The sequence below is a fragment of the Triticum aestivum genome, chromosome 4A (assembly GCF_018294505.1).
Source record: "Triticum aestivum cultivar Chinese Spring chromosome 4A, IWGSC CS RefSeq v2.1, whole genome shotgun sequence".
NCBI lineage: Eukaryota > Viridiplantae > Streptophyta > Magnoliopsida > Poales > Poaceae > Triticum > Triticum aestivum.
In genome coordinates, this window is record NC_057803.1 from 576,149,021 (window position 1) to 576,164,950 (window position 15,930).

General features: G+C 44.5%; 1 protein-coding gene across 1 annotated transcript; it reads right to left on the reverse strand.

Moving 5' to 3' along the window:
• Positions 1-576: 576 nt before the first annotated feature.
• Positions 577-3,457, reverse strand: LOC123083932 (receptor protein kinase TMK1). The gene is made up of 2 exons (XM_044505790.1): positions 2,305-3,457; positions 577-1,447 (listed from the first exon to the last, which is right to left on the reverse strand). Exons 1-2 carry the CDS (start codon positions 3,455-3,457, stop codon positions 918-920), a joined length of 1,683 nt encoding a protein of 560 aa, XP_044361725.1. The 3' UTR covers positions 577-917.
• Between the last annotated feature and the right edge of the window lie 12,473 nt (positions 3,458-15,930).

Sequence of the window (15,930 nt, forward strand, 5' to 3'; positions counted from 1 at the left end):
CAGGGTGTAGCGTCTATCCGCTCCGCGATCGCCGCGGGCAGGTGAGACGGCTGAGCCAGGCCCAAGAATAATGGGGGTAGGCGGGAAACTCAAAACGGTGACCGGGCTCATCTACTCCCTCTCAGCAAAAAATTCAAAAAAAAAAATACTAGAAAAAATTAAAAAATTCCAATTTTTTTTGTGGTGGTAGATAATTTAACGCGTGAGGTGCGCCCCAAAATTCAACTTATTTGGACATCCAAGTAGCTCTCGGCAAAAAAGACAAATCGGGTCAAAACAGTGCGTGAAACAGTAAACATTTTTACAGACCCTGATTTTGTGTTTTTTTGCCGAGAGCTGCTCAGATACTCAAATGAGTTGAATTTTGGGGCGCACCTCACGCGTCAAATTATCTACCACCACAAAAAAAAATTGGAATTTTTTGAATTTTTCTAGTATTTTTTTTGAATTTTTTTCTAAGCGTGGGTGCAGCTGAGCCCGGGTGCAGATTAGCCGCACCTCCTTTCCTCAAAGGCTGGCTCAGAAATGATAGTCCCAGGAAGAAAAAGGATTGGATAACAACGACCAGTGGAGCAGTTGAGGATACTGACAGGGATCAATTTAATCATGGAGCAGATCAATGTTGAGTACAAGCCAACAACCCTAACAATCTTCTACTTAGGTTCAAAGCTAACAATAATAGCAGCAGCACCGAGCGGTTAGTCGCAGCAGACTTCCAGGGAATTCTCGAGTAAAGACCACATCATCATACATGATCGACGGACAGCTAACATGGCATGGCAGCACAAGGCCAAATCCACCAACATTTAAAAGGCAGGGAGGGAGGAGGAGGGGTGAAGAGGCTAAAGGAATGAATGAACAGAATGATCATTTTGAGCGAGCGGAGCTTCTGGCTTTCCCTTTCCAACAAACAGGGTTTATCTTCCGTCGGCGGAGGTGAAGGAATCAGCAAACCCTGGAGGCCGCGTCGGGATGCTGGTCTGGGTGTTATCCAAGCTCGCCAGGAACGAAGAGGTCGCACCGTCAAAATGGCTGCTGTCCTCAAAGGCCTGCCATTTCTTCAACGCCTGAGGCAGCGTCATGTCCAGGTCGATGCCGTAACTGTCGTCTGAATCTGGGTCTGCGGGTTTCCACACTTCCGAAAGAGTAGAGAGCACGTTCACGGCATGACCCATGTCGGGCCTCTGATGTGGTTCCCTAGCACAGCAGTGACCCGCGAGCTGTGCGACCGTGCTAACGCTGGCTAAGGTCTCCTCATCAAGCTCCATGCTTGTGTCGATCGCCTTCTGGAACGTATCATTGTTGAGCTGCATTCTCCGGAACCATGTAACCAGGTGCATGCTATCCTCAGGCTGTGTGTCATCAAGCGCCCTGCGTCCCGTCACCAGCTCCATCAAAATGACACCAAAGCTGAAGACATCAGCTTTTGTGGTCACACGTCCAGTAACTGCGCAAAAAGATGTTAGGTTTTAGTTATTATACAGGTATTGCAAGTGGCAGAAATGGAGCTTTAAAATATGCAGCTAGACTCAGATCACTAACTGGGACAATGCAGTAAAAAAGATGATGCAGCATCATATTTAAATAAATGACTTTAGTTCCTGACAGGAAGTAGCTGCACCAGCTAAAGGTAAAAAAATGAAGATCCATTCACGGTTTGGGGCTATTGGAAGTTATTTATTTTGAAGGCACAAAATTAGCTCAGCTTGTGAAAGAAATCTTCTCATGAACAAGTTTGTTCTTTATTTTGATTTTGAAGGCACAAAATTAGCTCAGCTTGCGAAAGAGATCTTCTCATGAGCATGTTTGTTAATGTTAGTGCCCACAGCTACTCCGTGGCATACTAAATTACTAATATTTGAACTTTTGAGTACGCAAAGCAGTTCACTCGACATACATTTAGCCATTTGAGAGAAAAATAAAACAGCATGCTAATTTCTGGTCAAATGGACCAACTAAGGACACAAGCTCATCAGAGTAGATCACTGAATTGATTGTCCAATACTACACATGTTTTGGTAGCACATTTTCAATAGTTCTCATATATCAGATACACACTCATTTTCAACCTAGTTGAATCATGATATTTATGAAGCACCTAAATAAATCCTAGAACTAAACTGATCAATAACAGTTTAAATACTAAAATCATCAGAACTAAATGGCAGTCCAAAAATCACTACAAATATCAAATTATTTGGACACTATTTTGGATATGACATAGTTTAAATATATTGTGTTTGTTAATTGAACTGTATACAAGAGAATCAGAAAAGTGAAGCACAAAATATACGGGATGCTCACCTGCATACTCGGGGGCAAGATATCCAAAAGTTCCAGCAAGCCTTGTCTCTACTGATACACACTTCCCATCAGCTGGCGCAAGCCGCACCAATCCAAAGTCTGCCACCTTGGCCTTCATGTCATCACCAAGAAGTATATTTGATGGTTTCAAGTCTCTGTGGATGAACGTTTGCTGAGCAAGGCTGTGCAGGTACTCAACACCTCTTGCAACATCAAGCGCAATGCTGAGTCGCCTCTTCCATTCCAACGGCTGCAAATTGTGTTCTTTCCACTCAAACAGGTGTTGGCTCACTGGACCCTGTGGCATGTACTCGTATACAAGAATCCTCTCATTACCATCAAGACAGTATCCAAGCAGTGACACAAGGTTCCGATGACGGACCTTGGTCAGCACAGAAATCTCTGATTTAAACTCGTTTAGCCCCTTGTTGCCCATAACACCAGACTCCATTCGCTTCACAGCAATTTTTGTACCATCATGGAGCTCACCCTTGTAGACAGTGCCAAACCCACCACGACCAAGGATGTTCTCCTGACTGAAGTTGTTGGTCACATTACGCAGTACTTGAATTGAAATGACCATATTCCCAGCCTCAACGACATGGATATCACGGGGGGCACTGCTTGCCTGGCTATATGGCTCGCTCGTGGCCGCACCACCATTGGCATTTCCCCCAGCAACTGTGATCTTTACCATGTCAGGGTCTGACCCTGAGTGCCTGGGATGGATGACCATAGCATGTGGACTCTGCACCCTTCCGGAAGGCTTCTGCTTTCTCTTATAGCAATAGAATCCTAATGCAGCAATAAGGCCTAGTACAGCAACAGCTCCAACCACTGACCCAACAATGACACCGGTAGAAGAGGATCTCTTGTTGCTTCCACCACTTTCATCCCCAGGCTTAGTGTCATTGCTGCTACCACCTGGTCCAGGCGCAGGAGCAGGCTTGCCAAAGTTTGGGTTGCCATCAAGTATCACCTCCACATTCTTGCGAAATTCAGGAAGCTTCCCATATAGATTGTTATTTGACAGATCGACCTTTCTCAGTGCTGGCAACTCAGCGAGCTCCTTCGGCACCGTGCCAGTAATGTTGTTGTCTGAAAGAAATAGCATCTGAAGTGGAAACTCGCTGAAGCCAGAAGAGAGCAGCATTCAAGAGGAAGCCAGAAGAGAGCCCCCGGCGGTAGACGGTTATAACCCTACCGCCAAGGTCTACGACGGTAGGAAAAGGGTTTCACGAGTAGGGTGACGACAAAGGAAACGGGGGCGTCAGTCGCAATGACGTGGATTAGTACCCTCCCGCCAGGGGCATCGCGGTAGGCAGTTATCCCCTACCGCCAAGGTCTACGGCGGTAGGGGCTTAACCCCCTGAAACCCTCAAACCCTTATGTTGCTCGCATAAAGTTTTTCTGGGCCCTGGAAAGGGTTGAAAACTATGGCAAATATACCGTTGCATCGAAATATTTTTTGGGTGTAGGGTGTGTAACCCTACCGCCAGGCAACTTGGCGGTAGGGTACTTTTCCCTTTAAAAGCAGAGCAATCATTTTATGTTTTTAAAACAAGATATAGATTACCGTTCTATGCTTTTTAAAGCAGGATATAGATAACAACAATATAGTTTCATATCCAACATAGTAATCGAGAGCATCACATAGTTTCAACATATCCAACAAACATACAAAATAGTTTCAACATATCCAACATAGCAAATAGTTCAACTCGTTGAAGACAAGAAATAGTTCAACATTGCCAACACAAGTTCTGAAGGTGAACACCAAGCTCGAGATGACCAAATACTAGAAGGGAAGCAAGTGACTATTATGACTTCCTATCCCTCTTGGATCCATGCTCCTCATTTCTCTTTAAGCGACCCTCCTTTTTTTCTTTCGATGTTCGCCGATGATGACCCACAAGTATAGAGGATCAATCGTAGTCCTTTCGATAAGTAAGAGTGTCGAACCCAACGAGGAGCAGAATAAAATAACAATCGGTTTTCAGAAAGGTATTGTCTGCAAGTACTGAAAGTAGTGGTAACAGATAATTTAGTAGCAAGGTAATTCGTAACAAGTAACAAGTAGCAATATAAACAAAGGTGCAGAAAGGTGGCCCAATCATCTTCATAGCAAAGGATATGACGGAACGTTCTCTTATAGCAAGCAATGCGTTCTCGAGGACACATAGGAATTGTCATCTAGTCACATTTATCATGTTTAGTTGATTCGCGTTCGCTATTTAGATAATTTGATATTGGGGTGGACCGATGCTGGGGTGCTATTCTTACTTGAACAATCCTCTCTCTTATGACTACCCCCTCTCGCAAGCATCTGAAACTACGAAAGAAGAAAGATAAATCTAACCATAGCACAAAACATATGAATCCAAATCAGCCCCTTGCGGAATAACAAATACACTAGGGTTTAAGCTTCTGTCACTCTAGCAACCCATCATCTACATATTACTATCTAATGCCTTCTCTTAGTCTCAAGCATTGTGAGGTGTCATGTAGTCGACGTTCACATGACACCACTAAAGGAAGAATGGCAGTGTCCTGGACTAGGGGGTACTCAACACGTCATCTCCCGATCTGATAGATTGGGCCGAGGACCCCCGTGGCCGTATACTCATGGGACAGTTCGGACAACTGCCGCATACAAGGAATATTCCACAAGACTTGGCAATCAAGACAAGGACTCCTCCCCACCGGCGTATTCGGCTAGGAATCTTGTTATCCTAGGCCTCTGGTGCATTATATAAACCGAGGCCAGGCTAGTCGATAGAATATATACATACAATCATACCATAGGCTAGCTTCTAGGGTTTAGCCTCCTTGATCTCGTGGTAGATCTACTCTTGTACTACCCATATCATCAATATTAATCAAGCAGGACGTAGGGTTTTACCTCCATCAAGAGGGCCCGAACCTGGGTAAAACATCGTGTCCCCTGCCTCCTGTTACCATCGATCCTAGACGCACAGTTCGGGACCCCCTACCCGAAATCCGCCGGTTTTGGCACCGACAAAGAACAACATACATATCATCAAAACATCAAATGAATATCAACTTCATATGATTACTTATAACAAGACTTCTCCCATGTCCTCAAGAACGAAAGTAACTACTCACAAATCATATTCATGTTCAAGATTAGAGATGTATTGAATATGCTTAAGGATCTGAACATATAATCTTCCACCAAATAAACCAACAAGCGTCAACTACGAGATGTAATCAGCACTACTAACAACCCACAAGTACCAACTTGACGTTTTGGGACAAAGATTGGATACAAGAGATGAACTAGGGTTTGAGATGAGATGGTGACGGTGAAGATGTTGATGAAGATTGGTCCTCCCATGATGAGAGGATCGTTGATGATGTTGATGATTTCGATTTCCCCTCCTGGAGGGAAGTTTCCCCGGCGGAGTCGCTCCACCGGAGAGCTGCTACTTGTAAAATGCATTGGAATTTTTCCCCAAAGAGGAGGGGACATGCAGTACAGTAGAGATAAGTATTTTCCCTCATTGAGAAGCAAGGTTTATCGAACCAATAGGATAACCAAGCAACGTGTGCGGCGCCCCTCTCCTTAGTTTCGTCCCTCGGTCATATTTTCGTAGTGCTTACGTGAAGCCTACGGAGATAGCTGTTGGAAATATGCCCTAGAGGCAATAATAAAATGGTTATTATTATATTTCCTTGTTCATGATAATTGTCTATTGTTCATGCTATAATTATATTAACCGAAAACCATAATACATGTGTGAATACATAGATCACAACATGTCCCTAGTGAGCCTCTAGTTGACTAGCTCGTTGATCAATAGATGGTTATGGTTTCCTGACCATGGACATTGGATGTCGTTGATAACGGGATCACATCATTAGGAGAATGATGTGATGGACAAGACCCAATCCTAAGCATAGCACAAGATCGTGTAGTTCGTTCGCTAGAGCTTTTCTAATGTCAAGTATCATTTCCTTGGACCATGAGATTGTGCAACTCCCGGATACCGTAGGAATGCTTTGGGTGTATCAAACGTCGCAATGTAACTGGGTGACTATAAAGGTGCACTACAGGTATCTCCGAAAGTGTCTGTTGAGTTGGCACGAATCGAGACTGGGATTTGTCACTCTGTATGACAGAGAGGTATCTTTGGGCGCACTCGATAACGCATCATCATAATGAGCTCAATGTGACTAAGGAGTTAGCCATAGGATCATGTGTTACAGAACGAGTAAAGAGACTTGTTGGTAACGAGATTGAACAAGGTATAGAGATACCGACGATCAAATCTCGGGCAAGTAACATACCGATGGACAAAAGGAATTGCATACGAGATTGATTGAATCCCCGACATCGTGGTTCATCCGATGAGATCATCGTGGAACATGTGGGAACCAATATGGGTATTCAGATCCCGCTATTGGTTATTGTCTGGAGAGGTGTCTCGGTCATGTCTGCATGGTTCCCGAACCCGTAGGGTCTACACACTCAGGGTTCGGTGACACTAGAGTTGTTATGGGAAATTGTATGTGGTTACCGAAGGTTGTTCAGAGTCCCGGATGAGATCCCGGACGTTATGAGGAGTTCTGGAATGGTCCGGAGGTGAAGAATTATATATGGAAGTCCAGTTTCAGTCGCCGGAATAATTTCGGGGATTATCGGTATTGTACCGGGACCACCGAAAGGTGTCCGGGGGTCCACCGGGTGGGGCCACCTTCCCCGATAGGCCAAGTGGGCTGAACAAGGGTGGGAACCAGCCCCCTAGTGGGCTAGTGCACCCCCAAGGGCCCAAGGCGCCTAGGGTTGTAAACCCTAAGGGTGGGGGCGCCTCCCACCTGACTTGGGGGGCAAGTTCCCCCCTGGCCGCCGCCCCCCCTCTAGATGGGATCTAGAGGGGCCGGCCCCTCTCCCCTTCACCCTATAAATAGAAGGGGGGTGGGAGGGCAGCAACACCCCTTCCATGGCGCAGTCTCCCCCTCTCCAGCACCTCCTCCTCCTCCGTAGTGCTTGGTGAAGCCCTACAGGAGAACCGCAAGCTCCATCACCATGCCGTCGTGCTGCCGGAGCTCTCCCTCAACTTCTCCTCTCCCCTTGCTGGATCAAGGAGGAGACGTCCCTGGGAGGTACGTGTGTTGAACACAGAGGCGTCGTCCGTTCGGCGCTAGATCGGATCTTCCGCGATTTGAATCGCCGCGAGTACTACTCCATCATCCGCGTTCCTTGTAACGCTTCCGCTTAGCGATCTTCAAGGGTATGAAGATGCACTCCCTCTCTCTCGTTGCTAGCATCTCCTAGATTGATCTTGGTGACACGTAGGATTTTTTTTGATTTACTACTATGTTCCCCAACAGTGGCATCATGAGCTAGGTCTATGCGTAGATTCTATGCACGAGTAGAACACAAGTAGTTGTGGGCGATGATTTGTTCAACTTGCTTGCTGTTACTAGTCTTATCTTGATTTGGTGGCATTGTGGGATGAAGCGGCCCGGACCGACCTTACACGTACGCTTACGTGAGACAGGTTCCACCGACTGACATGCGCTTGTTGCATAAGGTGGCTAGCGGGTGTCTGTCTCTCCCACTTTAGTCGGATCGGATTCGATGAAGAGGGTCCTTATGAAGGGTAAATAGCAATTGGCATATCACCATTGTGGCTTTTGCGTAGGTAAGAAACGTTCTTGCTAGAAACCCATAGCAGACACATAAAACATGCAAACAACAATTAGAGGACGTCTAACTTGTTTTTGCAGGGTATGCTATGTGATGTGATATGGCCAAAAGGATGTGATGAATTATATATGTGATGTATGAGATTGATCATGTTCTTGTAATAGGAATCACGACTTGCATGTCGATGAGTATGACAACCGGCAGGAGCCATAGGAGTTGTCTTATGACCTGCGAGTCAACATAAACGCCATGTAATTACTTTACTTTATTGCTAACTGTTAGCCATAGTAGTAGAAGTAATAGTTGGCGAGACAACTTCATGAAGACACGATGATGAAGATCATGGTGTCATGCCGGTGACGATGGTGATCATGCCGCGCCTCGAAGATGGAGATCAAAGGCGCAAGATGATATTGGCCATGTCATGTCACTTTATGAATTGCATGTGTTGTTTATCATGTTTGCATCTTATTTGCTTAGAACGACGGTAGCATAAATAAGATGATCCCTCACTAGAAATTTCAAGAAATGTGTTCCCCCTAACTGTGCACTGTTGCGAAGGTTCGTTGTTTTGAAGCACCACATGATGATCGGGTGTGATAGATTCTAACGTTCGCATACAACGGGTGTAAGCCAGATTTACACATGCGAAACACTTAGGTTGACTTGACGAGCCTAGCATGTACAAACATGGCCTCGGAACCCGAGAGACTGAAAGGTCGAACATGAGTCGTATAGTAGATGCGATCAGATGTTCACCATTGATGACTAGTCTGTCTCACGTGATGATCGGACATGGCCTAGTCGATTTGGATCATGAATCACTTAGATGACCAGAGGGATGTTTATCTGAGTGGGAGTTCATTAAATAATTTGATTAGATGAACTTAATTATCATGAACTTAGTCTAAAATTGTATTTACAATCTATCTTGCAGATCAAATGGCCCACGTTAATGTTGCCCTCAACTTCAACGTGTTCCTAGAGAAAACCAAGTTGAAAGATGATGGTAGCAACTACACGGACTGGGTCCGTAACTTGAGGATTATCCTCATTGCTGCCAAGAAAGCATATGTGCTTGAAGCACCGCTAGGTGACACACCTGTTTTCCCAGCAACTCAAGACGTTATGAACGCCTGGTAGTTGCATAGTGATGATTACTCCCTGGTTCAGTGCGGCATGCTTTACAACTTAGAATCGGGGCTCCAAAAGCGTTTTGAGCAACACGGAGCATATGAGATGTTCCAAGAGCTGAAAATGGTTTTCCAAGCTCATGCCCGGGTCGAGAGATATGAAGTCTCTGACAAATTCTACAGTTGTAAGATGGAGGAGAGTACTTCTGTTAGCGAGCATATACTCAAAATGTCTGGGTTGCACAACCGCTTGTCTCAGCTGGGAGTTAATGTTTCAGTTGAGTCGGTCATTGACAGAATCCTCCAGTCGCTTCCACCTAGCTACAAGAGCTTTGTGATGAACTTCAATATGCAAGGGATGGAAAAGACCATTCCTGAATTATATTCGGTGCTGAAATCGGCGGAGGTGGAGATCAAAAAGGAACATCAAGTGCTGATGGTGAATAAGACCACTAGTTTCAAGAAAGGCAAGGGTAAGAAGAACTTCAAGAAGGACTGCAAGGGAGTTGCCACGCCCGGTAAATCAGTTGCCGGGAAGAAGCCAAAGCATGGACCCAAGCCTGAGACTGAGTGCTTTTATTGCAAGGGAAACGGTCACTGGAAGCGGAACTGTTGGGGAACGCAGTAATTTCAAAAAAAATCCTACGCACACGCAAGATCATGGAGATGCATAGCAACGAGAGGGAGAGTGTTGTCCACGTACCCTCATAGACCGAAAGAGGAAGCGTTAGCACAACGCGGTTGATGTAGTCGTACGTCTTCACGATCCGACTGATCAAGTACCGAACGCACGGCACCTCCGAGTTCAGCACACGTTCAGCCCGATGACGTCCCTTGAACTCTGATCCAGCTGAGTGTTGAGGGAGAGTTTCGTCAGCACGACAGCATGGTGACGATGATGATGTTCTACCGACGCAGGGCTTTGCCTAAGCACCGCTATAGTATTATCGAGGTGGACTATGGTGGAGGGGGCACCGCACATGGCTAAAAGATTAAACAATCAATTGTTGTGTCTCTAGGGTGCCCCCCTGCCCCCGTATATAAAGGAGCAAGGGGGAGGTGCGGCCGGCCAAGAGGGGGCGAGCCAGGAGGAGTCCTACTCCTACCGGGAGTAGGACCCCCTCCCTTTTCCTTGTTGGATTAGGAGTGGAGGGGGAAAGAGGAGGGAGAGATGAAGGAAAGGGGGGGGCGCCGCCCCCCTCTCCTTGTGCTATTCGGACTAGGGAGGGAGGGGCGCGCGGCCCTGCCCTGGCCGCCTCTCCTCTTCTCCACAAAGGCCCACTATGGCCCATTAAGCCCCCGGGGGGTTCCGGTAACCCCTCAGTACTCTGGTAAAATCCCGATTTCACCCGGAACACTTCCGATATCCAAATATAGGCTTCCAATATATCAATCTTCATGTCTCGACCATTTTGAGACTCCTCGTCATGTCCGTGATCACATCCGGGACTCCGAACAACCTTCGGTACATCAAAACATATAAACTCATAATATAACTGTCATCAAAACTTTAAGCGTGCGGACCCTACGGGTTCGAGAACTATGTAGACATGACCAAGAAACGTCTCCGGTCAATAACCAATAGCGGAACCTGGATGCTCATATTGGCTCCCACATATTCTACGAATATCTTTATCGGTTAGACCGCATAACGACATACGTTGTTCCCTTTGTCTTCGGTATGTTACTTGCCCGAGATTCGATCGTCGGTATCTCCATACCTAGTTCAATCTCATTACCAGCAAGTCTCTTTACTTGTTTCGTAATACATCATCCCGCAACTAACTCATTAGTTGTAATGCTTGCAAGGCTTAAGTGATGTGCATTACCGAGTGGGCCCAGAGATACCTCTCCGACAATCGGAGTGACAAATCCTAATCTCGAAATACGCCAACCCAACAAGTACCTTCGGAGACACCTGTAGAGCACCTTTATAATCACCTAGTTACGTTGTGACGTTTGGTAGCACACAAAGTGTTCCTCCGGTAAACGGGAGTTGCATAATCTCATAGTCATAGGAACATGTATAAGTCATGAAGAAAGCAATAGCAACATACTAAATGATCGAGTGCTAAGCTAACGAAATGGGTCAAGTCAATCACATCATTCTCCTAATGATGTGATCCCGTTAATCAAATAACAACTCATGTCAATGGCTAGGAAACTTAACCATCTTTGATCAACGAGCTAGTCAAGTAAAGGCATACTAGTGACACTCTGTTTGTCTATGTATTCACACATGTATTATGTTTCCGGTTAATACAATTCTAGCATTAATAATGAACATTTATCATGATATAAGGAAATAAATAATAACTTTATTATTGCCTCTAGGGCATATTTCCTTCAGTCTCCCACTTGCACTGGAGTCAATAATCTAGATTACACTGTAATGATTCTAACACCCATGGAGCCTTGGTGCTGATCATGTTTTGCTCGTGGAAGAGGCTTAGTCAATGGGTCTCCAACATTCAGATCCGTATGTATCTTGCAAATTTCTATGTCTCCCACCTGGACTAAATCCCGGATGGAATTGAAGCGTCTCTTGATGTGCTTGGTTCTCTTGTGAAATCTGGATTCCTTCGCTAAGGCAATTGCACGAGTATTGTCACAAAAGATTTTCATTGGACCCGATGCACTAGGTATGACACCTAGATCGGATATGAACTCCTTCATCCAGACTCCTTCATTTGCTGCTTCCGAAGCAGCTATGTACTCCGCTTCACACGTAGATCCCGCCACGACACTTTGTTTAGAACTACACCAACTGACAGCTCCACCGTTCAATGTAAACACGTATCCAGTTTGCGATTTAGAATCGTCCGGATCAGTGTCAAAGCTTGCATCAATTTAACCATTTACGATTAGCTCTTTGTCACCTCCATAAACGAGAACATATCCTTAGTCCTTTTCAGGTATGTCAGGATATTCTTGACCGCTGTCCAGTGATCCACTCCTGGATTAGTTTGGTACCTCCCTGCTAGACTTATAGCAAGGCACACATCAGGTCTGGTACACAACATTGCATACATGATAGAGCCTATGGCTGAAGCATAGGAACATCTTTCATCTTCTCTCTATCTTCTGCAGTGGTCGGGCATTGAGTCTTACTCAACTTCACACCTTGTAACACAGCCAAGAACCCTTTTTTTGCTTGATCCATTTTGTACTTCTTCAAAAGTTTGTCAAGATATGTGCTTTGTGAAAGTCCAATTAAGCGTCTTGATCTATCTCTATAGATCTTGATGCCCGATATATAAGCAGCTTAACCGAGGTCTTTCATCGAAAAACTCTTATTCAAGTATCCCTTTATGCTATCTAGAAATTCTATATCATTTCCAATCAGCAATATGTCATCCACATATAATATCAGAAATGCTACAGAGCTCCCACTCACTTTCTTGTAAATACATGCTTCTCCAAAAGTCTGTATAAAACCAAATGCTTTGATCACACTATCAAAGCGTTTATTCCAACTCCGAGAGGCTTGCACCAGTCCATAAATGGATCGCTGGAGCTTGCACACTTTGTTAGCTCCCTTTGGATCGACAAAACCTTTCGGTTGCATCATATACAACTCTTCTTCCAGAAATCCATTTAGGAATGCAGTTTTTTACATCCATTTGCCAAATTTCATAATCATAAAATGCGGCAATTGCTAACATGATTCGGACAGACTTAAGCATTGGCACGGGTGAGAAGGTCTCATCGTAGTCAATCCCTTGAACTTGTCGAAAACCTTTCGCAACAAGTCGAGCTTTATAGATAGTAACATTACCGTCAGCGTCAGTCTTCTTCTTGAAGATCCATTTATTCTCAATGGCTTGCCGATCATCGGGCAAGTTAACTAAAGTCCACACTTTGTTCTCATACATGGATCCCATCTCAGATTTCATGGCTTCAAGCCATTTTGCGGAATCTGGGCTCACCATTGCTTCTTCATAGTTCGTAGGTTCATCATGGTCTAGTAACATGACTTCCAGAACAGGATCACCGTACCACTCTGGTGTGGATCATACTCTGGTTGATCTACGAGGTTCAGTAACAACTTAATCTGAAGTTTCATGATCATCATCATTAACTTCCTCACTAATCGGTGTAGGTGTCACAGAAACCGGTTTCTGTGATGAACTACTTTCCAATAAGGGAGCAGGTACAGTTACCTCATCAAGTTCTACCTTCCTCCCACTCACTTCTTTCGAGAGAAACTCCTTCTCTAGAAAGATTCCGAATTTAGCAACAAAAGTCTTGCCTTTGGATCTGTGATAGAAGGTGTACCCAACAGTCTCCTTTGGGTATCCTATGAAGACACATTTCTCCAATTTGGGTTCGAGCTTCAGGTTGAAGCTTTTTCACATAAGCATCGCAGCCCCAAACTTTAAGAAACGACAACTTTGGTTTCTTGCCAAACCATAGTTCATAAGGCGTCGTCTCAACGGATTTCGATGGTGCCCTATTTAACGTGAATGCAGCCGTCTCTAAAGCATAACCCCAAAACGATAGCGGTAAATCAGTAAGAGACATCATAGATCGCACCATATCAAATAAAGTACGATTACGATGTTCGGACACACCATTATGCTATGGTGTTCCGGGTGGCGTGAGTTGCGAAACTATTCCGCATTATTTCAAATGAAGACCAAACTCGTAACTCAAATATTCTCCTCCACGATCAGATCGTAGAAACTTTATTTTCTTGTTACGATGATTTTCAACTTCACTCTGAAATTCTTTGAACTGTTCAAATGTTTCAGACTTATGTTTCATTAAGTAGATATACCCATATTTGCTCAAATCATCTGTGACAGTGAGAAAATAACGATATCCGCCTCGAGCCTCAATATTCATCGGACCACATACATCTGTATGTATGATTTCCAACAAATCTGTTGCTCGCTCCATAGTTCCGGAGAACGGCGTTTTAGTCATCTTGCCCATGAGGCACGGTTCGCAAGTACCAAGTGATTCATAATCAAGTGGTTCCAAAAGTCCATCAGTATGGAGTTTCTTCATGCGTTTTACACCGATATGACCTAAACGGCAGTGCCACAAATAAGTTGCACTATCGTTATCAACTCTGCATCTTTTGGCTTCAACATTATGAATATGTGTATCACTACTATCGAGATTCATCAAAAATAGACCACTCTTCAAGGGTGCATGACCATAAAAGATATTACTCATATAAATAAAACAACCATTATTCTCTGATTTAAATGAATAACCGTCTCGCATCAAACAAGATCCAGATATAATGTTCATGCTTAATGCTGGCACCAAATAACAATTTTCAGGTCTAAAACTAATCCCGAAGGTAGATGTAGAGGTAGCGTGCCAACCGCAATCACATCGAGTTTGGAATCATTTCCCACGCACATCGTCACCTCGTCCTTAGCCAATCTTCGCTTAATCCGTAGTCCCTGTTTCGAGTTGCAAATATTAGCAACAGAACCAGTATCAAATACCCAGGTGCTACTGCGAGCATTAGTAAGGTACACATCAATAACATGTATATCACATATACCTTTGTCCACCTTGCCATCCTTCTTATCCGCCAAATACTTGGGGTAGTTCCACTTCGAGTGACCAGTCTGCTTGCAGTAGAAGCACTCAGTCTCAGGCTTAGGTCCAGACTTGGGTTTCTTCTCCTGAGCAGCAACTTGCTTGTTGTTCTTCTTGAAGTTCCCCTTCTTCTTCCCTTTGCCCTTTTTCTTGAAACTGGTGGTCTTATTAACCATCAACACTTGATGCTCCTTCTTGATTTCTACCTCCGCAGCCTTTAGCATTGCGAAGAGCTCGGGAATCGTCTTATCCATCCCTTGCATGTTATAGTTCATCACGAAGCTCTTGTAGATTGGTGGCAGTGATTGGAGAATTCTGTCAATGACACTATCATCCGGAAGATTAACTCCAAGTTGAATCAAGTGATTATTATACCCAGACATTTTGAGTATATGCTCACTGACAGAACTATTCTCCTCCATCTTGTAGTTGTAGAACTTATTGGAGACTTCATATCTCTCACCCGGGCATTTGCTTGAAATATTAACTTCAACTCATGGAACATCTCATATGCTCTATGACATTCAAAACATCGTTGAAGTCCCGGTTCTAAGCCGTAAAGCATGGCACATTGAACTATCGAGTAGTCGTCAGCTTTGCTCTGCCAGACGTTCTTAACGTCGTCAGTTGCATCAACAGCAGGCCTGGCACCCAGCGGTGCTTCCAGGACATAATTCTTCTGTGCAGCAATGAGGATAATCCTCAAGTTACGGACTCAGTTCGTGTAATTGCTACCATCATCTTTCAACTTTGCTTTCTCAAGGAACGCATTAAAATTCAACAGAACAACAGCACGGGCCATCTATCTACAATCAACATAGACAATCAAGATACTATCAGGTACTAAGTTCATGATAAATTTAAGTTCAATTAATCATATTACTTAAGAACTCCCACTTAGATAGACATCCCTCCAATCCTCTAAGTGATCATGTGATCCAAATCAACTAAACGATGTCCGATCATCACGTGAGATGGAGTAGTTTCAATGGTGAACATCGATATGTTGATCATATCTACTATATGATTCACGCTCGACCTTTCGGTCTCCGTGTTCCGAGGCCATATCTGTTATATGCTAGGCTCGTCAAGTTTAACCTGAGTATTCCGCGTGTGCAACTGTTTTGCACCCGTTGTATTTGAATGTAGAGCCTATCACACCCGATCATCACGTGGTGTCTCAGCACGAAGAACTTTCGCAACGGTGCATACTCAGGGATAACACTTATACTTTGATAATTTAGCGAGGGATCATCT